General features: G+C 40.5%; 1 protein-coding gene across 1 annotated transcript in view; it reads right to left on the bottom strand.

Moving 5' to 3' along the window:
• MACF1 (microtubule actin crosslinking factor 1) overlaps nucleotides 1-19,230 on the bottom strand; it is a 226,051-nt gene that overhangs the window by 170,068 nt on the left and 36,753 nt on the right. Inside the window, exon 6 of the mRNA XM_063103580.1 lies at nucleotides 18,951-19,043. Within this exon, the coding sequence (XP_062959650.1) occupies nucleotides 18,951-19,043 (93 nt within the window). The remainder of the gene's footprint in view (nucleotides 1-18,950; nucleotides 19,044-19,230) is intronic.

The raw sequence follows: 19,230 nt of genomic DNA, 5'->3' as shown, positions 1-19,230 counted from the left end.
GATTCTTGTATCTTTGACAGGTTCATTTCTACAGGAGAAATCAAGCCATCCCACTTTGATGATACCAGCTAATAAGATCATCCCACAAAACTATCCTCCACTCACTGCCTCTCTGCTCTGACTCCATGTTCACCAGACATCCTTCAGATTATTTCCTTCCCGAACAGATATTCTAAAGTAACAAAATGCATTAAGTGGTCAATTCAAATACTCAATCACTTGGCAGTGAAAATTCTTTTTGTAAATTAATTAATTCACATCAGTCAATCTCTTGCAAGTGCAGTCAGTGTTTATTAATTCCCTAAAACTCAATCAACTCCAAGTACACTGGTGGGGGGAAGAGCTGTGAAGCTGCAAAGCTGAGGACCCCCAAATGAATCATGTTGTCCAAGCCCTCATCCCATGAGCCTAGTGTAAACAGCAATCCCTAGTACCAATTCTATCCCAGTTCCCTGTAACAACATTTCTAGCTACCTATTTCAATGCCTTAACACCCAACATTGATGTATCCCAGTACCTTCAGTGTAGCTGCTTCACATACATATTAAGGCGAAATGTCCTGAGAACAGGGAATAGATTTATGTAGGTAAAAGGGGATAGAACTTGAATAAGCAAAATGAAATCTGAGTATTTGGGTTCTTTACCCAAAAGCAAAATCCCAGTTAGTTAATTGATATTGTATGTCCAGTACAACCACAGTCAATCTCTCTAATGACATCTCTTATCTGCCAATCACAGTATTTCTGCACTGTACATAGCACTGAAACTACTTCAATGAAAAGTTTTACTTAAGATTTTCAACATGGCTGTAATGAGACAGGGAAATGTTTGGATCCCTCAGGGAAAGGAAAAATACACTGTTTGTATTAAGGCCCTTCCTAAACTGTAAACTGGATGAGAAAACAGGGATTACAGTTCATAACCATCTCAGTAATTAAACTTGGCTTTTGTCCATCTCTTCTTGTAATACTAGCATGTGATGTGTTTGCACAATGCTGTCCTTTGGGCTGTGCAGAAGCTTTTACCTTAATCTCCCAAATGCAGAAATCTAGCTTCAGTTTCAGGGAGCTTTCTACCCTCGTCTGGGTTTTAGGAAGGAAGCCATGTGGCGAAGGAGGACAGCCTCAATATCATGCCAGACACTACGCACGTCTACATGAATTTTCTTCCAACCCACACTTCCCAATTTCTTCTCTGAAGCATTTCCAGAAACTTAATATTTTCCTAATAACTCAATAAGTATTTGCCGAACAATATCTAAACATTATGCCACATACCACCGAGAAGAACAAAAACACACACACCATTTATTCATTCTGTTATCATTTTCAAGCAACCACTATGTTCTATGAGCTTTGTTTAAGTTCTTGATATCTCAAAATAAAAACACAGCCTCAGGACTGAAGCTCAAACAATTTAGCCAGGCACATAATTTACTATAGAGAGAGATCAGTGTTGTGACAGAGGGAACAAGTAACCCAAACTAGCAATGCCAATGGATTTCCAGAGATGACAATATTTGTGCTGAGTTTCATTAAGGAGAAGTTAGCCAGGTGAAAAAGGGGAAAACAAAAAAAGTGGTTGCCATGCACAAACTTAGTTAAGATATGCCAAATCTGACTAAAATAAGGCTACCTTAAATATTTTCCCAAATGACAACAGATAGGTGGAAGTAAAAGAGGAATGAGGAAGGGAGCTCTGTGGTCCTCTTGAATGTATAAACTTCTAGAAATTTATTTACACATACATACATATTTAAAATTAAGCAGTATATCTAACACATTAACTTAGTATTAATCTTTGACATTAATGTCTTTTTCATCAATAAGCTATTTTTTGAGCGAATTTTCTTAAAAAATCATCTACTTTTCTTTTCAAGATCTTCAAGATACAACACTTTTCCAATTCCATACCATCTCCGGAAATTTCATTCCAAACCACAAGAATACAGTTGCATAACTGGATTTGGTTTTTTTTTTTTTACTTCATTGGTTCTATTGGTTTTTATTTATGATCTACATAATGTGACCACTTGCTCTGTATGTGTGTGAATGTGTGTGTGTGCATGCATTTACACAAGTTTCATAAGTGATGCAAGTGATTTTTTTTAAAAGCTTTTAATATTAAGGCTTGTATACAACTACATTCAACACTTCAGATTAGGAGGTTATATTCCCAAGAACAACTAAGACTTTCTCAGATTTTTGGTATCTCTTTTTTGTTTAGCCAACTATGTCAGGTAGTCTCTACAAAAACTGATATCTATAGAACTAGCAGATGGGGACACAGATTCATTCACCCTTTTTCATGAACTGACTATAACCTCACTGGAAGACCAATAACAAGAAAGAATTTATAAGAAGCCAAATGCAAAAAGAATGCTTCTTTTCTGAAGGCTACTTTCTAGAGGAAAAAAAGCTTACCTTATATTTATAGTCATATGTGGTAGTTCATATAAAAGAGTTACATATAACTTCATGCCAAAAAAAGCAATAATTATAGTAATATCCAATATAGAATCTCAGCAGAATAGAAAACTACTGTAGGCTGGAGTGATAAAAAGATTTTTTGAAGAAGTATGATTTAAACTCATCCTTGAAGGATGTTATAGAACAGACAAAGAGAAAGAAAAAAAGAATTGCATAGAAAGTGGATATAAATGAAGATTGAAAGTTGAGATGAGCTGAAACAGGAATAGTAGATGGTTAGGGGGCTGACCTGTTAAGACTGGAGATTTAAAACTGGGAACTAATAGGAACAAAGATCAGACAGATTATGGAGGAATTGGAATACCAGGCTGAGGGATTTAGATTTTGTAATTTTACATAAATCTCAGGGAATTAACACTAGATGTTCTGAGAAGTAGATGCTTGATTCTCATGTCCTGAAGTTTCTACCTGACCTAATCCAACTATACAGAAGGCATCAGACCTTGAAAACTTTCATTCAAGAAGCAGGTGAGGACACACTGCAGTGGTTCATTACAAATAACCAGCTGGGGGATCTAATGGCAGCCAAGTTTGCAGGGAGTATATAGAGAGAAGGTGTTTATTACCAACATAAGAGTTAGGTAAAGGTCAAGGGGTGCTTCTTTCAGTATTCAAATTCAGAGTTTTGGAGGTCTCACTAGGGAATACAACTAGAATGGGAATCGTAGAATATGGGCATTTTTCAATTTTACTAAATAATGTCAAACTATTCTCCAAATAACAGTACCAATTTATACTCCCACCTACAGGCTATAAAGAGGTTTTCCCATCACTCTACACCCCTGCCTAACTTGGTATTTTCAGACTTTTTATTTTCTGCCAATCTGATGGGTATAAAACGGTATCTTTTTGTTATTTTGATTTGCATATTCTCGATTACTAGTGAGAAAGAGTCTTTATGTGTATGAAGAGTAAAAAGGATTTGGATTTCCTTTTTTGTGTGAATTACTTATTCCTGGGCTTTCCCGTTTTTCTACAAGAGTGTTTGTCTTTTTCTTGTTTGTTTGTAGGAATTCTTTAAATAATAATATTAATAACTAATATTTATCATGCTTTACTTATACTGACTCACATAATTCTCACAACAACCCTACAAAGTATACACTATTCTTATCCTCAATTTACAAATGATGAAATTGAGGCACGGAGAAGTTAAGTACACTGCCCCAAGGCATACTGCTAGTAAGTGGTAGAGCTGGGATTCAAACCCAGCTAATCTAGCTCCACACTCTTAACCACTTCACCTCGTTTCAGATATTCTGGATAGTAACCCCTTTTCAATCTATGCATTATACAATAATTCTACCATTTTTAATACACTTATTTTACAAGTATTTTATTTTTATATGACAATATTTTTCTTAACTTCCCATTTGAAATGGAAATTTTCAAATATGTACAAAAGGAGACAGAACAGTATGAGCCCCTATGTACCCATCACCCAGTTTCAGCCATAGTCAACTCACAGCTAATCCTGTTTCATCTACACTCCACCCACTTCACCCCTCCCCTATTATTATGAGCAATAACCACATATATTTCCTCTATAAACTTCTCAGTATGAATCTCTAAAAGATAAGGGCTCTTTTTTTAACATAACCACAACATTATTGTCACACTTAAAAAATGATTCTTTAGTAATATTTTTAAGTAAAATTTTTTGAAAAAGAAATAAAATCCTTTCTTAAAGTTCTAACTGTCACTTTAACTCCTACATTCCTCCAACAGTATCATCTGGTTAATTTTGCTTTCTTTTTATAATACAAAGTCAATATTACTTTCAACTTTCCAAATGTAATTAAAGAGGAGAAATGGGCAAGGGATAGTTGTAAACTGAAAAGGCTGAGCCCAGAAAATAATACACCAGCTGATCTCTTTCTCATCATTTCTAGCCCCCAATGTTATCTGACTGTTCACCTGAAATTGTAGGGACACTAAGGTTTTGTGGCAAGTCAAATTCTTTTTTTTTCCCCCCTGGTTTTGGCTGCTGGCTGGTAAGGGAATCCAAACCCTTGACCTTGGTGTTATCAGCAACACACTCTAACCAAGTGAGTTAACCATCCAGTCCCTTAAGAGTCAAATTCTTCATTCAAGGAGATCCACTAACAGTTTGGATAGGAGCCAAGGTGGGGAGGAAGAAGGGATTTTTAACTATTTTCCTTGCTCAAGTAGTCAGGTATTATGAATACTGATGGCAGCTGGGAGTAGGGAGTCCTGAGAGAAGGAATGGGCCAGAGAAGGCTTCTGTCTGACATCAAAATACAATCACTATTAGCCTGATCTCATCTAGTTCCAAATCCTTGTCTATTTATCATTCTGAAAACCATTTTTGTCAGCTGGCCCGTCATCCTGCTTCTGTGTTAACTATTTCCTGACAAGGGAACTACCAACTTGTTGGGAAAACACGAGAAAATGATCAGGGCCCCTCAGATGTTCAGAATCTTGCTGAGCATTTAATGTAAATATGCACATGCGCCCAGGTGTTCCTTGATTATTGTCTAACGTAATTGCACATGTGCACCCAGGTGTCCTGGGTTATGGACTTAAGTATAAAGGATGAGTGGCTCTGATCCACAGCACCCCCACCCCCGGGATGCGGGGGGGGGGGGGGGTTCGGGGAGGCCGGTACTGCTGCTGGAGGCTGTTGCTGCCAGTGTCCCTGGGACCCTCTGCGAGGCTGCCGCAACCGCTGGACCTCTGCTGCCGTTGCTGAGGACTGAGCTTGTGTCATCTGCCAATGGCTCCCGGGATCTTTCCCAATTATCTAGCGTGGACCTGCATGTGAGGGGTCTGGTGACCCAGCCTGGCATGTGAGGTGACCAAGTCTGTACAATGGGTTTGAAGGGTCTGAGCCCTAGCTCTAACAATGTAAATGGAAACTTAGTATAACTAAAATAATGAAACATTTTGGCTTCAGTTATGATTTGACTTACACGACAACTGGTGTAGTCGTGTAGCTTTACACGACTACACCAGGTAAAGAAGAAAGCAGACCATTTATCTTCTATTATCTAAACCCCAGGAATCAGTTCCCATTTCTCTCTATCCTGAAAAGCAGCAAAGCCCATCTTGAAGTTTATTTCTAGCCACAGCCTGGTCCCACTCCTGTCAACAGGCCATGGACTAATCAACAGTAGAGAGAATGCGGCCTGAGTTATGCCAAGGACAGGCACCACTCTGGAACTTGAATTATTTTCTGAGGAGGGTTACTACCCTGGCATATTAAAAACAAAAGCACCAAAAAAGCAAACAAAAAATGAACTTTCTTGAACTGCCAGCTGCCTCCTGTTTAGAAGGGAGCTGGGGTGTAACCATCAGCAGATGCTCTTCTGACACATCCTCCCAGCGCTCCCACTCAGCAGAGGGAGCTCATACTCTACCTAGCCACATGCTCTCGCCTGGAGTGTCAGTGTCAGAGCTCGCTGCCCTCTGTGTCCCTGGCTTGGCTGCTGCCATCATCAAGGCCTGTGAACAGCCTGCTAAGTGAGGACAGCAGTTCTCTAAAGACAGTGCCTTCAGAGACTAATGAGAGGTTTCAGGCCCCTTGGCCTTAAGGACTTTCATTCTGAAGGGATTTCACACTTATCTTGAGAAGTTTCCTCTGATCTGCCCATGTAGGATGGTAGCCCCTACGTCACACAACAGACACAGAGCCTCAGAAATGTGACAGGTGTCTGAGCTGAGACTCACTCAGTTTTTCAGTGCTGGCTGTATCTGCCCTGAAAGGGATGAATGTAGAGGTTGGCTGCCCAGAAAATGTCACTTACCAATTTGACTCATATACGGAAGAGCGAAAGGATCACACAGATGCAGATACTGTCAGACTGTAGATCATGGCCAAAAGGTTTTTCCCACCAATCTTTTCTCTAAGACTCCTCACAGACTCATGTGGAAACTTCCCTTCCCAGTGTGGAAATCCAGCCCACCCAAAAGTGCCATTGCTCCCCAGAGACAATAAGACTTGGTTTCAAGTTTCAAGGAGCAGTCTGAAACAGATTCTGCTTGCCAAACCCCAGCAGTCACTAACTCACAGTACCCAACATGGTAAGTTTGAGAAGCACCAATATCCTCACTGCTCGCCACACTCCACTTTAATATGTTTGAGGGCCAGGATTCCAAACAGAAGTCTGATTACCCCTTGAACATGCCCACCTACCTCCTCCAGACCTGATGATGGGGTGTGGCTTGCCTCCAAAGAAAGGGTGCCATCCTCTTCTGAGAAGGATGTGGAGCTCTTTTCAGGTCCTGTATCTTTAGGCTGGATCCTATATAAGTGCAGCCCATTGCTGCCATAGCCAGAAGAGGAGGGCAAAATGCTCACAGTTATGCCACTGATGGATAAATCACTCTGAGAAGTGGGCAGTCTGGAACCCTGGGGGGGTATTCGACCCACGTGGGCAGGCTCTGTGCCTCTATGGCCTCTCAAATGGTCCTGGAGTGATGAAGGAACAGAACATTCTGCAATCCAGGAGCCTGCCTGAGGGGCACTTGAAATACTCTTGGTTCCTCCTCCCACACTCCAGCCCTCTGAAAGTTGGTCTTGATTTCCTGTGTCAGTGGGGTGGTCTGTCCTAGGTAGAGTGCTGTGCTGAGTGCCTCCTTTCTCCACTGCAGTCTCTCCTTGCAAAGGCAGTAGCACAGCCCTGCTGCTGCAGGATGCTGTCCTTAGAAATTCCACCAGTTGGCTCACTGACTTCTCACAGTTCCTTTCTGCTGGGTTATCAAGCAGGTGAGCAATGACAGTCATCCCCTCTTCCAGGGAATCCCAGACCTCTCCAGCAACTGATGACTCATTCTCTAACAAAAGGTGAGCAGTCTGGATCTCCCCTTGGAATCTCTCCTTCACCTGCACAAGCACCCCCTGATCGCCCACCTCTGAGTTGGGGGCTGAGTCCTCAGGCAGCAAAATATCTGGTGGGGGATGCTCTACTCCTCCTGCTCCATCCTCCTTTTGGAGACTCACTGTTAACTTCATTAGGGTTTCAGTCTCTTCAACGACTCCAGTTCCTTCCACCGGTTCTTCCTCGTGAGATGCCTCTGGAGTAGGGATTTTCTTCCCCCTCCACTTCCTTTTGAACCGAACCCTTTTCTTAGGAGATATGGGAGCCTTCTCAGGAATAGCTATTGACTCTTTCGGCTCCTTAACACAGCCCAGTGAATTTCCCATTTCCTTCCTTTCCTAATCTCAGCAAAAACGCAGCTAAGCCAGTCCTGGTATCCCACAGAAATCCCAACCTTGGCTTCATCAGATTTGATGCACACTTGAAAATATGCACTATGCCGGCAATCCCTCCAATTCTTTCTCCCTCCCTCCCCGCCTCTGTCTCTTCCAGCCGCTGCTGATTCAGACAGCCATCTTACAGGCTCAGAGCTGCAACAAGACAAATTCAAAGCATCTCACTGCAGTTCAGAAATCACTTGACCTAAAAGCAGACAGAAACCGGATTGGCTACAGCTTCCTCTCTCCAAATATGAGGTAATTAGAGCACTGCCCTCAGTAACACAAACAGAAAGCAAAAAGGAGCTAGAAACCAAGGGTGGGAAGAAATTAGGGAGGGTACGGAGGAGGGGAGAAAATGTAAGAGTAAATGGAAAAGGGAGGGGAAAAGAAGAAAAGCCATGGGAGAAGGTAACGTGGAGGAAGGAGGAGGAGAACAATATCAAAGAGCGATAAAACACACTGGCTTGGCTAGTACCAACCAGCCATGGAAGGAAAGGGCCCAGAAGAACCAGGCTGAGGAAGCTGTAATTATGGCTCCCAAACTACAAAATGAAATAGCCTGTAACTGCTGCACCAAGATGTCCAAAAGAAAATACCAAACAAGATACACAGATTCTCAATTTTTTCAGGTTATAATACAATAAAAATTATTTTAATCAAATTACAACCCAAAGAGAGACCAGAGCCTACTCCTCACAGTTAAGAAATGAAACACAGTCTTTAAAAATCTAGCCTTCTGCAGCATTTATTTCCCTCCTTTTCCAAAGAAAAGAAAAAGTGGGGGAGGAGAAGGGAGGGAGTGGGGGAGGAGGGAGGGAGGAACGGAGGGAGGGAAGAAAGGAGAGAGGGAGGGAGGGAGGGGTTCTGCTGGCCAATGACACACAGAGGAAAAATCCGGAAATCAGTTTTGAGTATAGTATATGCAAGCTAGATAAAAAAGGATACCACTTCCAAATACAACAGAGAAGCAGCGTCTCTCCTGAATAATATTTGACAAAAATGTTCAACAGTAATTATTGATGCTGCTGCTGCTGCTAATAGCTAACTTTTTTTCACACATGTTAGGTGCCAAGCACTGTGCAAAGCTACTTACATGGATTATCTCATTTAATTCTCACAGTAACCATATGAGGTCAAACTATTATTTTACATCTTACAGGCAAAGAAACTGAGGCTTAGGAAGGTTGATTAATTTTCCCAAGGTTACACAGCTAGGAAGTGGCAAAGCCAGAACATGAAGTTCTGTTTAACTCTAAGACTTTTAATTGCAACCCCATGCTATACTACCTTTTAACTACTGCAGAGAGAGAAATGTGTACTGCACAGTTTAGATCCTCCACTGTTCTGAATTGGCAACTAGACTCTGCATGGACCAACAGCTCAAACAAAGAGCTAACACTTGCTGCCATTTGTGAATAAGAGAAGAAGCTGCTAAAATGAGGCCCAGGTGGTTTTTAGTCAAACTGCAGCAGGAAGTGTGAATTACAGATTTTAAAAGTTGGATTCAAAAATCACCCTGTGATGTCAATAGGATTCCCCCACCCCAAATTTTTTATTATGGTGTCTGACAGATGAGAAAACACTACAACCCAAAGGGCTCTGAATGGAGTGGAAAAGAAGATATTTGTGTTTCTTCCCTTTTGGTGCTCTTTATTCTATACCAAAAAGATCCAAACTATGCAGCAGAGAGAAGCCTGCCTGACTCTACGTAAACCCTAAAAAGTTGTAGCAGCACAGCCCTGCCCACCTTTCCTGGAGACCTAAAAACCGCCCTCCACGAAAGGAAAGCAATAAGGAACCCTAAAGCAGCAAGCAGCCCCTACTAAGACCCTACTGATGCCCAATCCACCTCACAACTGCAGTTAAGTGTTTTTCCCCCAAGCCTTTTCCTTAAGGCTAACTATAAAGCTGCAGCACCATCTTAAGGCCATCACAAGCCACAGCAAGAAACAGCAAGAGGAGCTAGCACAGGAGAGAAACTATAGCAAATCATTTATTTAATCAGCAGAAAATCCTGACACTACAACATGTACTTGTCTAGGCAGGTCCCAGGCCTTCCCTCTTCCAACAGAAAAAACTGGAACTATGGAAATTTTCAGCTGCACACCCTAAGGCCTGAGCTTGAATTTTATTAATGAAATACAAGCAAACCAAACTCCTGAAATTAATCAACTCAAAGACAAGAGAAACAGCTTCTTAATATGACTACTACTGCTGTAGGGTTTCTCTAAGAAGCCTGACAGAACCTCGCATATTTACTTCTGTGAGCCTATTCTTTTATAAACTTCTACATATGTCAGACAAATCAGGCCTTCATTTCCTTCTTCTCCAGAAGAAAACTGGTTTATGGTTTAGGAAAGGAGTAGAGATTTCAGTAAGGTAGACCTAGGTTCAAATTCTCCATTCTTTTAACTTACTAAGTAACTTAACTAATTTACTAGGAGATTCAGTTTCCTTACCTGTAAAATGTGGAGTAAAAACCACCAACTTAATGGGGTTGTAGACAGGGTTAATGAGATAATGTCTATAAAGCACTTGGCTCATCGTCTGATCTACAGTAAATCCCTATTCTTCCCACTGATTACTGGAGCTAAGAGTTATGAGACACCCCCCGCTGCCCCTCAAGGGAATCCTAATATACTCTTTTTTCTTGGCTAAGCTCTAAAGAAAGTAGTCATGTTTCAAGGTCCAAAGTTTGGGTGCTTGTTTTCCCTTCCTAGGGGCTGTTTCCGCTATTGTACGAAGTAAGTTAACTCTGTCCACAAGAACTTCCCCCTGGGCCTTTTTCTCATCTAGCCTGGGCTCCTAACACATGGCCTGCAGCCTCTGGAAAAGCAGACTTTTAGGGCCTATCAATTCTTCATGCTTTCTTCTTTGTCTTTTTCTAGTTAACTATTTACTGCCCATAGGTCTCCCATAGAGACAACCAGAGTGGAAGACTCGAGAGTAAAAGAGCTCATTCACTCATTCATTCCACAAACATGAATGGGGCCTCACTTATATGCCAAGCAGTAAGTACCATAAAGTGCATGAAAATGTAAACCTCAAGCATAGCCAGCTCATACTACACTTTACATAACTCCCTGAATTTTTTCACTTCAGAATGCTAGATGTACACTAGTATTTAACAAACATTTGAGAGTTGGAATACTAATTTTGCCAGATTCTGCCTATCAAGAAGTTATAATATCTTTTAGAAAAACTGTAAATCCTAATCATATACCTTAAAATGGGCTTGAACAAAACCAAGTGAAAAAGAATCCTATTATTATTATCTGGATGTGTGACCCAAAGAAGTTGGTTGGTCTCTATGTTTCAGTTTCTTTATCTGAACGATGGGCACAAGAAAATAGACATCACACCTATTCATCTGCGTCTACACACCTTGCAGCTTTGAGATCAAATTCATGAAATAATCCATCCACTTAACAAATATTTACTGAACCCCTATTCTATGCCTGGCAAAGAAGACAACAATAGAGACAAAATCCCTGCTGTTTTTAAGCTTACATCCTAGTGCAAGGATCCAGACAGCAAATAAACAAGTAAACATGTACTATGTCAAATGGCATTAAGTATTATCCAACACAATACTTTAAGTCATACAATACTTTTGGGAGTAATTTGGCAAAATATCGGCAAGCTGAAGAAAAGTATACAGCAACTGTAGTCCAGGTGTCTGTCCAAAAAACCTTCTTTCCTATATGCATGAAGATATGGATGTTTACCACAGCAACGAATGCTTGATTCATACAATAAAATAATATGCAAATAATGGGTATGTTGCACAACTGCAGGGGACACCACTCACATTATATTTTATGTAAATTAGTTAAAATGAACAAATCAGGTCTCCCTTTAGCAACAAGAATAAACCTCAAAAATGAAGATTAGAATAGACTTCTGGTCACGATGACAGAATAGAAAGTCCCCAGTGTCACCCTCTCCCACAATCAACAAATTTACAACTACTAAAAAGCGATGACTGCCAAGGTGGGGCTGCTAGAGCTCAGGGGAAGAGGAGGAGAGACCTATGGAGTACATGAAGGAAGGAGAAGCCACAATGAGAAAGAAAGGACCACGGACCACTCCGACCATTTTGAGCCCCAACCGCGTCAGGGCTGGCCCTGGTGAGCATATGGAGCAAGAGCTGGCAAAAGCCACAGCTATGCCCTTCGTATGAAGTTGTGTAGAGGCTGCAAGGGAGAAGAGGGCCTTGGGGGCCCCCAGGCCAGCAAGACCACTAACAGGATTCCCCCTGAACCCACATAGCAAGGGACCACAGACAACTGTAAAAAGAATACAGTGAGGGCCGGCCCCGTGGCGCACACGGGAGAGTGCAGCGCTTGGGAGCGCAGCGGCGCTCCCGCTGCGGGTTCGGATCCTATATAGGAATGGCCGGTGCGCTCACTGGCTGAGCGCGGTTCAGGCGACACCAAGCCAAGGGTTGCGATCCCCTTACCGGTCACAAAAAGACAAAAAAAAAAAAAAGAAGAAGAAGACAGTGAGTCATCACAAGGGACCAGCACATGGCCCACCCCATGGGAAGTGTTTGGACTGCAGGTGGTGGGGAAGATGCCACTGGGGAACACTGGGGCACAGCATAGACAGCTGATCTGCCCTCCAATCAGCACAGGCCCACTCAGTGGAGAATAGCCAGGAGCACAGATCTGCAGGAGGTGCATTTTGCCGAAAAGACTCAGGCACAGACCAGAGTTTACACTCAGCCTGGGTGTACTGGACCCCACAAGACCCAGAAGTGATTACAAGGTCAACAATTAAAACCTGAGCTGCACAAAAAGCCTTCCCCACAGAATCAGCAGCAAAGCAGCAATTTAGCTCAACCACAGGGCTCAAGTGCTGGTTCCCACAGGAAGCTCCCCCATTTTAGAAGTAACTGGAAGACAACAAATTAGTTCCAATGCAGAGTTTAAGTAGTGGGAATAGCTAATAATTCAACACAGAACTTAAACAACAAAAAACCCACAGATCAGAGACAAAGTTCTGATATTAACCAGTAAAGGTCTACCACCACCAAAGAACACCTATAAAACTTAGAACCAAAAGTACTCCAGGCTCCGAAGCTGCGTTGGAAGGAGGGCCAAGGGCCTCAGCCATGCCCCCCAACATCTGCATCCAGCCCAGCCATGACTAAGCCACTGCTGGAAGCCCCCTGGGTTCCCCTGCTGGAATAAGGGGGGGTGCCACGGGCCTTGACCACGTCCCATCTTCCTCTTCCTCCCAACCTATCCTTCTCCCCTTCTGTCTCCCCATCCCCACAGCTGTTCCACAACATCTTAAAATGTAAAAAAAAAAAAAAAAAAAAATTAGTTAAAAAATAATAACAAAGTTTAATTTTAAAAAAACAGGATATAGGGGCTGGCCCATGGCTCACTCCGGAGAGTGCGGTGCTGATAACACCGAGGCCGCGGGTTCAGATCCTATATAGGGATGGCCGGTTAGTTCACTGGCTGAGCGTGGTGCTGACAACACCAAGTCAAAGGTTAGGATCCCCTTACTGGTCATCTTTAAAAAAAAAAAAAAAATACTACCATTTAATAAAAAAGAACTCTACCATTTAGTCCCTGTTCAGCACACATTTATGTGTTAAAGCACTTTGGAAATCATAAAACTCTCTGCAAAAGTTGTCCACACTACCAGTCATGTCAATAGTAGCAAATTTTAAAAATGGGACCAGCCTCTCCTTCAACTTAATACTCCCTTAAGATGACCATCACCTATACAAGGGTTCTTCAAAGTTTATGGGAAAATAGAATTAAAAGATAATATGAATTTTTCCATGAACTTTTGAAGACCCCTCATATCTACATCTACATCATTATACTACTTCATTGGTACCAATAACAGACATTGAATATACTATTTTGCTGATCCCCTAAGATTTGACAATTATACTCTGCATTTCTATTTGGCTTTATATAGCATGTGTTCTTGGGGATAGAGAACAGCTAATAGATGCTAAATAATAAAAGACTAGAAAATCACAATGATGATTAACAAGAGACATCATACCTTATCTAAAGCAAAACAAGGAAGATGCAGGCACTACATAATCCTATATCAGCCAATCAAAAGTTTTGCAAGCAGGGAATCTTTTCCCACAGTCCCAAACACTGAGCTAATACAGACAAACACCAAGCCTTCAAGAACAGCAAAGGAAAGGAATTAGTAGTTAGCTGCAACTGGGAAAATACTTTGGTGGCAGAGCTGCCATCTACAAGAAGACAAATAAGCATTCAGCTATGCTGAAAAAGCAAACAAAAATAAGCAGCCAGCCAATATGTATGCAGAAAGCAGACTAGGCCAAAGCAGTTTATACTTTTCTGTAAAACTGGTAACGGAGCAGGGAATAGTGGGCTAGGTCAAAAGCCCTGAAAGTTATAATGTCCATTAATAACTATAACAAGTTGCTACTAATAATTGCTGCCAATTGTTGAGTACATACTGTGTCCATCACTCTGTCCCATACCTCTCTGATTCTTTGAACCTCAAACAAATTATTTTATGGCATGTCTCTTCTTACTACCCTGAAATATACAGTCCAAATGGATAGTCTATATCTAGTTCAATTTTGTACCTTCCACAGACTCTACCTAAGTCCTTGCCTATAGCTGGTCCTCAGTAAATATTTATGGAATTCAGCTAAAGAATACATTTTCCTGCAAATTAAAACCACAGGGAGATACCCATTTCATACCCCCCGTGATGGCTATAATCTAAAAGACAGATGACGATAAATGCTGGCAAGGTCAGATGGTTAGAGTACAGCCTTGTAACACTAAGGCCACAACACACACACACACACACACACACATACACAAAAGAACCCTCACACATTGCTGGTAAGAATATAAAATGGAACAGCCACTTTAGAAGACAGTTTGGCGGTTTCTTAAAAAACTAAACATAAAGTTACCATATAATCCTGCCATTCCACTCTTAGGTATGTACACAAGAGAAATAAAAACATACATCCATACAAAGACTGGTATGCAAATATTTATACCAACATTATTTATAACAGCAAAAAATAAATACATAAAAACCCAAATGTCCATCAACTGCTGAATAGATAAAATATATGGTATGTCAATACAACAGAACGCTATTCAGCAATTAAAAGGAATGAGGTACTGATACATGCTACTACATGGATGAAACTCAAAAATATTATGCTAAGTGAGAGAAGCCAGATACTAAATACCACATATTGTATGATTCCAATTATATAAAATATCCAAAATAGGTGAAGGTACAGAGATAGAAAATCGATTAGAGGTTGCCTGAGACTGGTGAGGAGAATGGGGAATAACTGTGAATGGACAAGAGGAATCTTATGGGGATGATGAAAATATGGATTTCAAAACTGGATTATGATGATGGTTGTACAACTCATAAAAATCATTGAATTATACAATGAAAATTTAAAATAAATAAAAAATAATGCATTTCCTAAAATAAACAAACAACAGAATGACAACCGAAGAGGTGTTTTAAAAGAGTTAGCTAACTATAGAGAAAGGGAAGAAATGGGCTGGAGGAGGCAGAGATGGAAGATAGTCTTCTTTGAATACTCCTGGTATTCACTTTGTAAAATTTCCCTTTGGAATGATGTAAGTAATCTACATCATGTAAAATAAAATTAAAAGGGAAAAAAACAATCCCTAAAAATTGAAAGCAAATACAAACGAACTTAATTATGTACTGAACTGGTGATTTAACACAGAGAGAAATTATTTCAAATGACTTTAAAATACAATGATTTGTACATCCTTAGGAGATATATATGAAGGACAAAAAGAACTGCACATAAATCATACGGTTTGAAGTAATCATGTTGTTAATAATAACATTAATATTGTTATTTTGGGGCTGGCCCGTGGCTCACTTGGGAAAGTATGGTGCTGGTAACACCAAGGCCACGGGTTCAGATCCCTATATAGGGATGGCCGGTTAGCTCAATGACTGAGCTTGGTGCTGACAACACCAAGTCAAGCGTTAAGATCCCCTTACTGGTCATCTTTAAAAAAAAAAAAATGCTATTTTGATTCATAGGTGTCATATATAATATACACGATTTTACAGGTGTGTGTGTGTGTGTGTGTGTGTGTGTGCGTGCGCGCGCGCGCACGCGCGTGTATGGAAAAGGGAATAAATAATTATGTAAGGGAAAACAAAGGATATAAATACAAAGTAAAAGAGATTAAATAAAACCTTGCAATCCTAAATTTGAATTAGAAATATCATCATAAGTTGTGATTTTGTTAAAAGAGAAAAACATTAAGTATCACTTAGCTCTGTCCACAGAAAAAGCCTAGAGACAATGAGCAACTCAGTGGCACTGAGACTGTGGTCAATAAGTAAAGAATTGGTTCCTCAGAGAAACTGCTAATTTCAGGCCTGGAACAGAAAATATACAAAAAGAATCTGGAACATCTCATCACACAAGAAATAAAGGAAATGATCAAAGACTACTGGGCTTATGCAAAAGGACTAAGCGCCAACTTGAAAAGGCTTTTATTACCCAAAGATGGAGTTATTTGAGTATTAGGAAGAATGAGAACTGTGTTTGATCAGAACACATTAAGTCTGTTAAAAATCCATGAGTCATAGTGATACGAAAAAAAAAAAAAAGTCAATGAAGAAACTTTCAGTGGTCATCTTTGGAGAATCTTAGGGAACCAACTAATTATTCTGAAAACTGGTAAGTAGAGGGGAAGACAGATCATATATCCTGCCTTTCCTGTAGAAACTCTCTCTCAGAGTAGTTCATGAGGTATAAAGTTCTTCTTTATAAAGGTATTCCAACTAAATAATGAAGGAATAATTGAATTAAAATATCATCATTTTGTAACCTCTAATGAAATAATGAAACAAGTAATGATTATCAGTAGCTGCTAAAACTATTAGGTGAAAAAAACGTAGAATGGATGAATCAGTCTGATGACATCTGAACCCACTAATCAATCACAAAAGGAGAGGCAATAGTCATTATGTGCCTCTTGACATGCAGCAATAAAAATACACAACACCACCATCCTTGCCCCCCCCTCAAAAGAACATGAATACGATTGAGCCTCAGGTCTATATCTAAACCATCAGTTTATGGGTGATACAATATAGGGATGGAGGACATTGTTAGAAGACATCCCAGAGATGTCATCAGCATCTTTATAAACCTTATAGGACAAAAGACCTTATTTCTTCAACAAATTGTGAGGTCAGGAGAGAATACAGGGAAGAAATTAATGCAATGTGTGGAGCCTGTTTGGATTCTGATTGAAACAAACCAATTATTTTTTTACATGAGGTAATTAAGGAAATATGAACACTGATCAAACATTTGATCATTTTAAGAAATTATTAATTTTTAAGGTGTGTTATTATTGTGGTTTGCTTAAACAAAGAGTTCTTATCTTTCAGAGACACACAATGAAATATTTATTGATGAAATTACATGAAGTCTGGGATTTCCTTCCAAATAACCTACTGGATTTTGAGGAGTAGGTCAGAATATAGATAAAATAATATTGGCATGAGTTAATAATTGCTGAGCTAGTACATGGTAGTTCTTCATACTATCTTCTCTACTTTATAAATGTTTGAAATTTTTCATAACAAATTTTTAAAGAGAAAAACCATGTTCCTGATGGAGCTGTTCTGGAAACGAACCATTCCATTAGCCCCATCTCCTCTGTCCCAGCAAAGTTTTGATTAACCAATTCAGTTTTAATTCCTTGGCTGCTAAGTTTCCCTTTTTAAAGCAATTCAGTTGTAGTCAGGGTAAACAGAGACACAATGAAAAGATTCTTCTTACTTCATGCCTAACACTGGGCACTCAACAGTGAGGGCAGGTGTGTGGCCAAAAATCAAACACAAAAGTTTCCTCTAAAAAACTCCTCTGTTCATTAGGCTTCAAAAGGAGTAACTCAGGTCCTCCATGAAAGCTCAACAAAGTTTTTGTTTCACCCTGCCAGGGCACACTTGCCAAGTTCATGTTCCTGGTTATCCCTATACCCAAACCTTGCCGGAAGACACCCTGTGGTTCCACAGAAATACATGTTACCTCCACACAGTCCTAACCGTACTCATGCTGCAGATTACCAGCACTGGCTCCAAATCAGAGCCCCAAGAAACAAGTCTATGCTGTCAGAATTTTCTCAAGGTCTTAGGAATTCTGCAACTGATGTTCTGCCTTGAACCAGCAGGTGGCGCTAATCCCCCATTAGGACGTTACATTGGCCTCGCCTCTGGTGGAGTCAGTACCTTGATACTATCTACATTAGCCTTTTCCCACCTGCTGAAGGAGTGCTCCCTCTAATCCATCAGCCTAGTGTGCAGCAATTGGGTATTGGAAGAGCTGAGAAATAGCTTTGGTTGGGCTAAAAGTGATTTAAAAGAAGAGTCCTTTTACAAAAATAGGTCTACACTTTTAAAATAGCAATCCAGACTTTAAAAGGATTTGTTGTCTTATGAAAGCCATGTGACCACGTGAACACTCTTCAAGATGCCACTGCTGGGCCGGCCTGTGGCTCACTCGGGAGAGTGTGGTGCTGAGAACACCAAGGCCACGGGTTCGGATCCCATATAGGGATGGCCGGTTTGCTCACTGGGTGAGCGTGGTGCTGACAACACTAAGTCAAGGGTTAAGATCCCCTTACCGGTCATCTTTTAAAAAAAAAAAAAAAAAAAAAGAGATGCCACTGCTATTGGGTGTAATGGCTGCTGCAAAGTTGCGATTACCGACACATATACAAACGCAGCTACTAAGGTGCTACAATTAACCAGGCTTGTTTAAAGACGATTAAAGATGAAGAAAGTCTACATCACAGCAGGATTATAAATGTTCACTCGACCATTCTAAAGCATCAAAACCAACATCTTTCCCCACCCATCATACTCTGAGTGCCTAAAGAGCCCAGTTTTGACTCAGCTGAGCAAATGGACTTCTAATAACCAGATGCCAATGACAGGGCCAAACCACAAACAGATGAAAAATCCCCCATTTCATCATGCAACTAATTAGGAAGTTCTTGGTTTAGGATACAACAGCTTGTCTCCAGGCCAATCTTAATCTTCCTTTCTAATTCCCACCCACTCCTATTCACTGCCAAATACAGAGAAGAAAGGCTCAATGCTGCCTGTGGAAGGCAGTAGAATTTTCTAGGCCATGTCCAAAAGAAGCAACAGGTAGGAACCCCAAACTTCACAGACCATACCTGGAAGTGCAAAATAATGGTCCAGATGAGGCCCAGGGTCAGCTTGGGGTTTCCATCTGTGATGTCATCATTGCGAATATTCACTAGCTTCACCTGAAAAAGAAACAAAAGCCAGTCTTAGAGTTCTGGGGCTTTTTGTTTTGATTTGATTTTTATAGATTTTCATTATTGATATACACTTAAATTGATTTTATATAGATTTTCATTATTGATATAGACTTAAGTTGATTTTTTATTTTTTTGGTGTACAGTTCTATGACTTTAATACATGTATAGATTC

The sequence above is a fragment of the Cynocephalus volans genome, chromosome 8, assembly GCF_027409185.1.
Source record: "Cynocephalus volans isolate mCynVol1 chromosome 8, mCynVol1.pri, whole genome shotgun sequence".
Lineage (NCBI taxonomy): Eukaryota > Metazoa > Chordata > Mammalia > Dermoptera > Cynocephalidae > Cynocephalus > Cynocephalus volans.
This window is presented reverse-complemented; position numbering and strand designations above follow the sequence as displayed.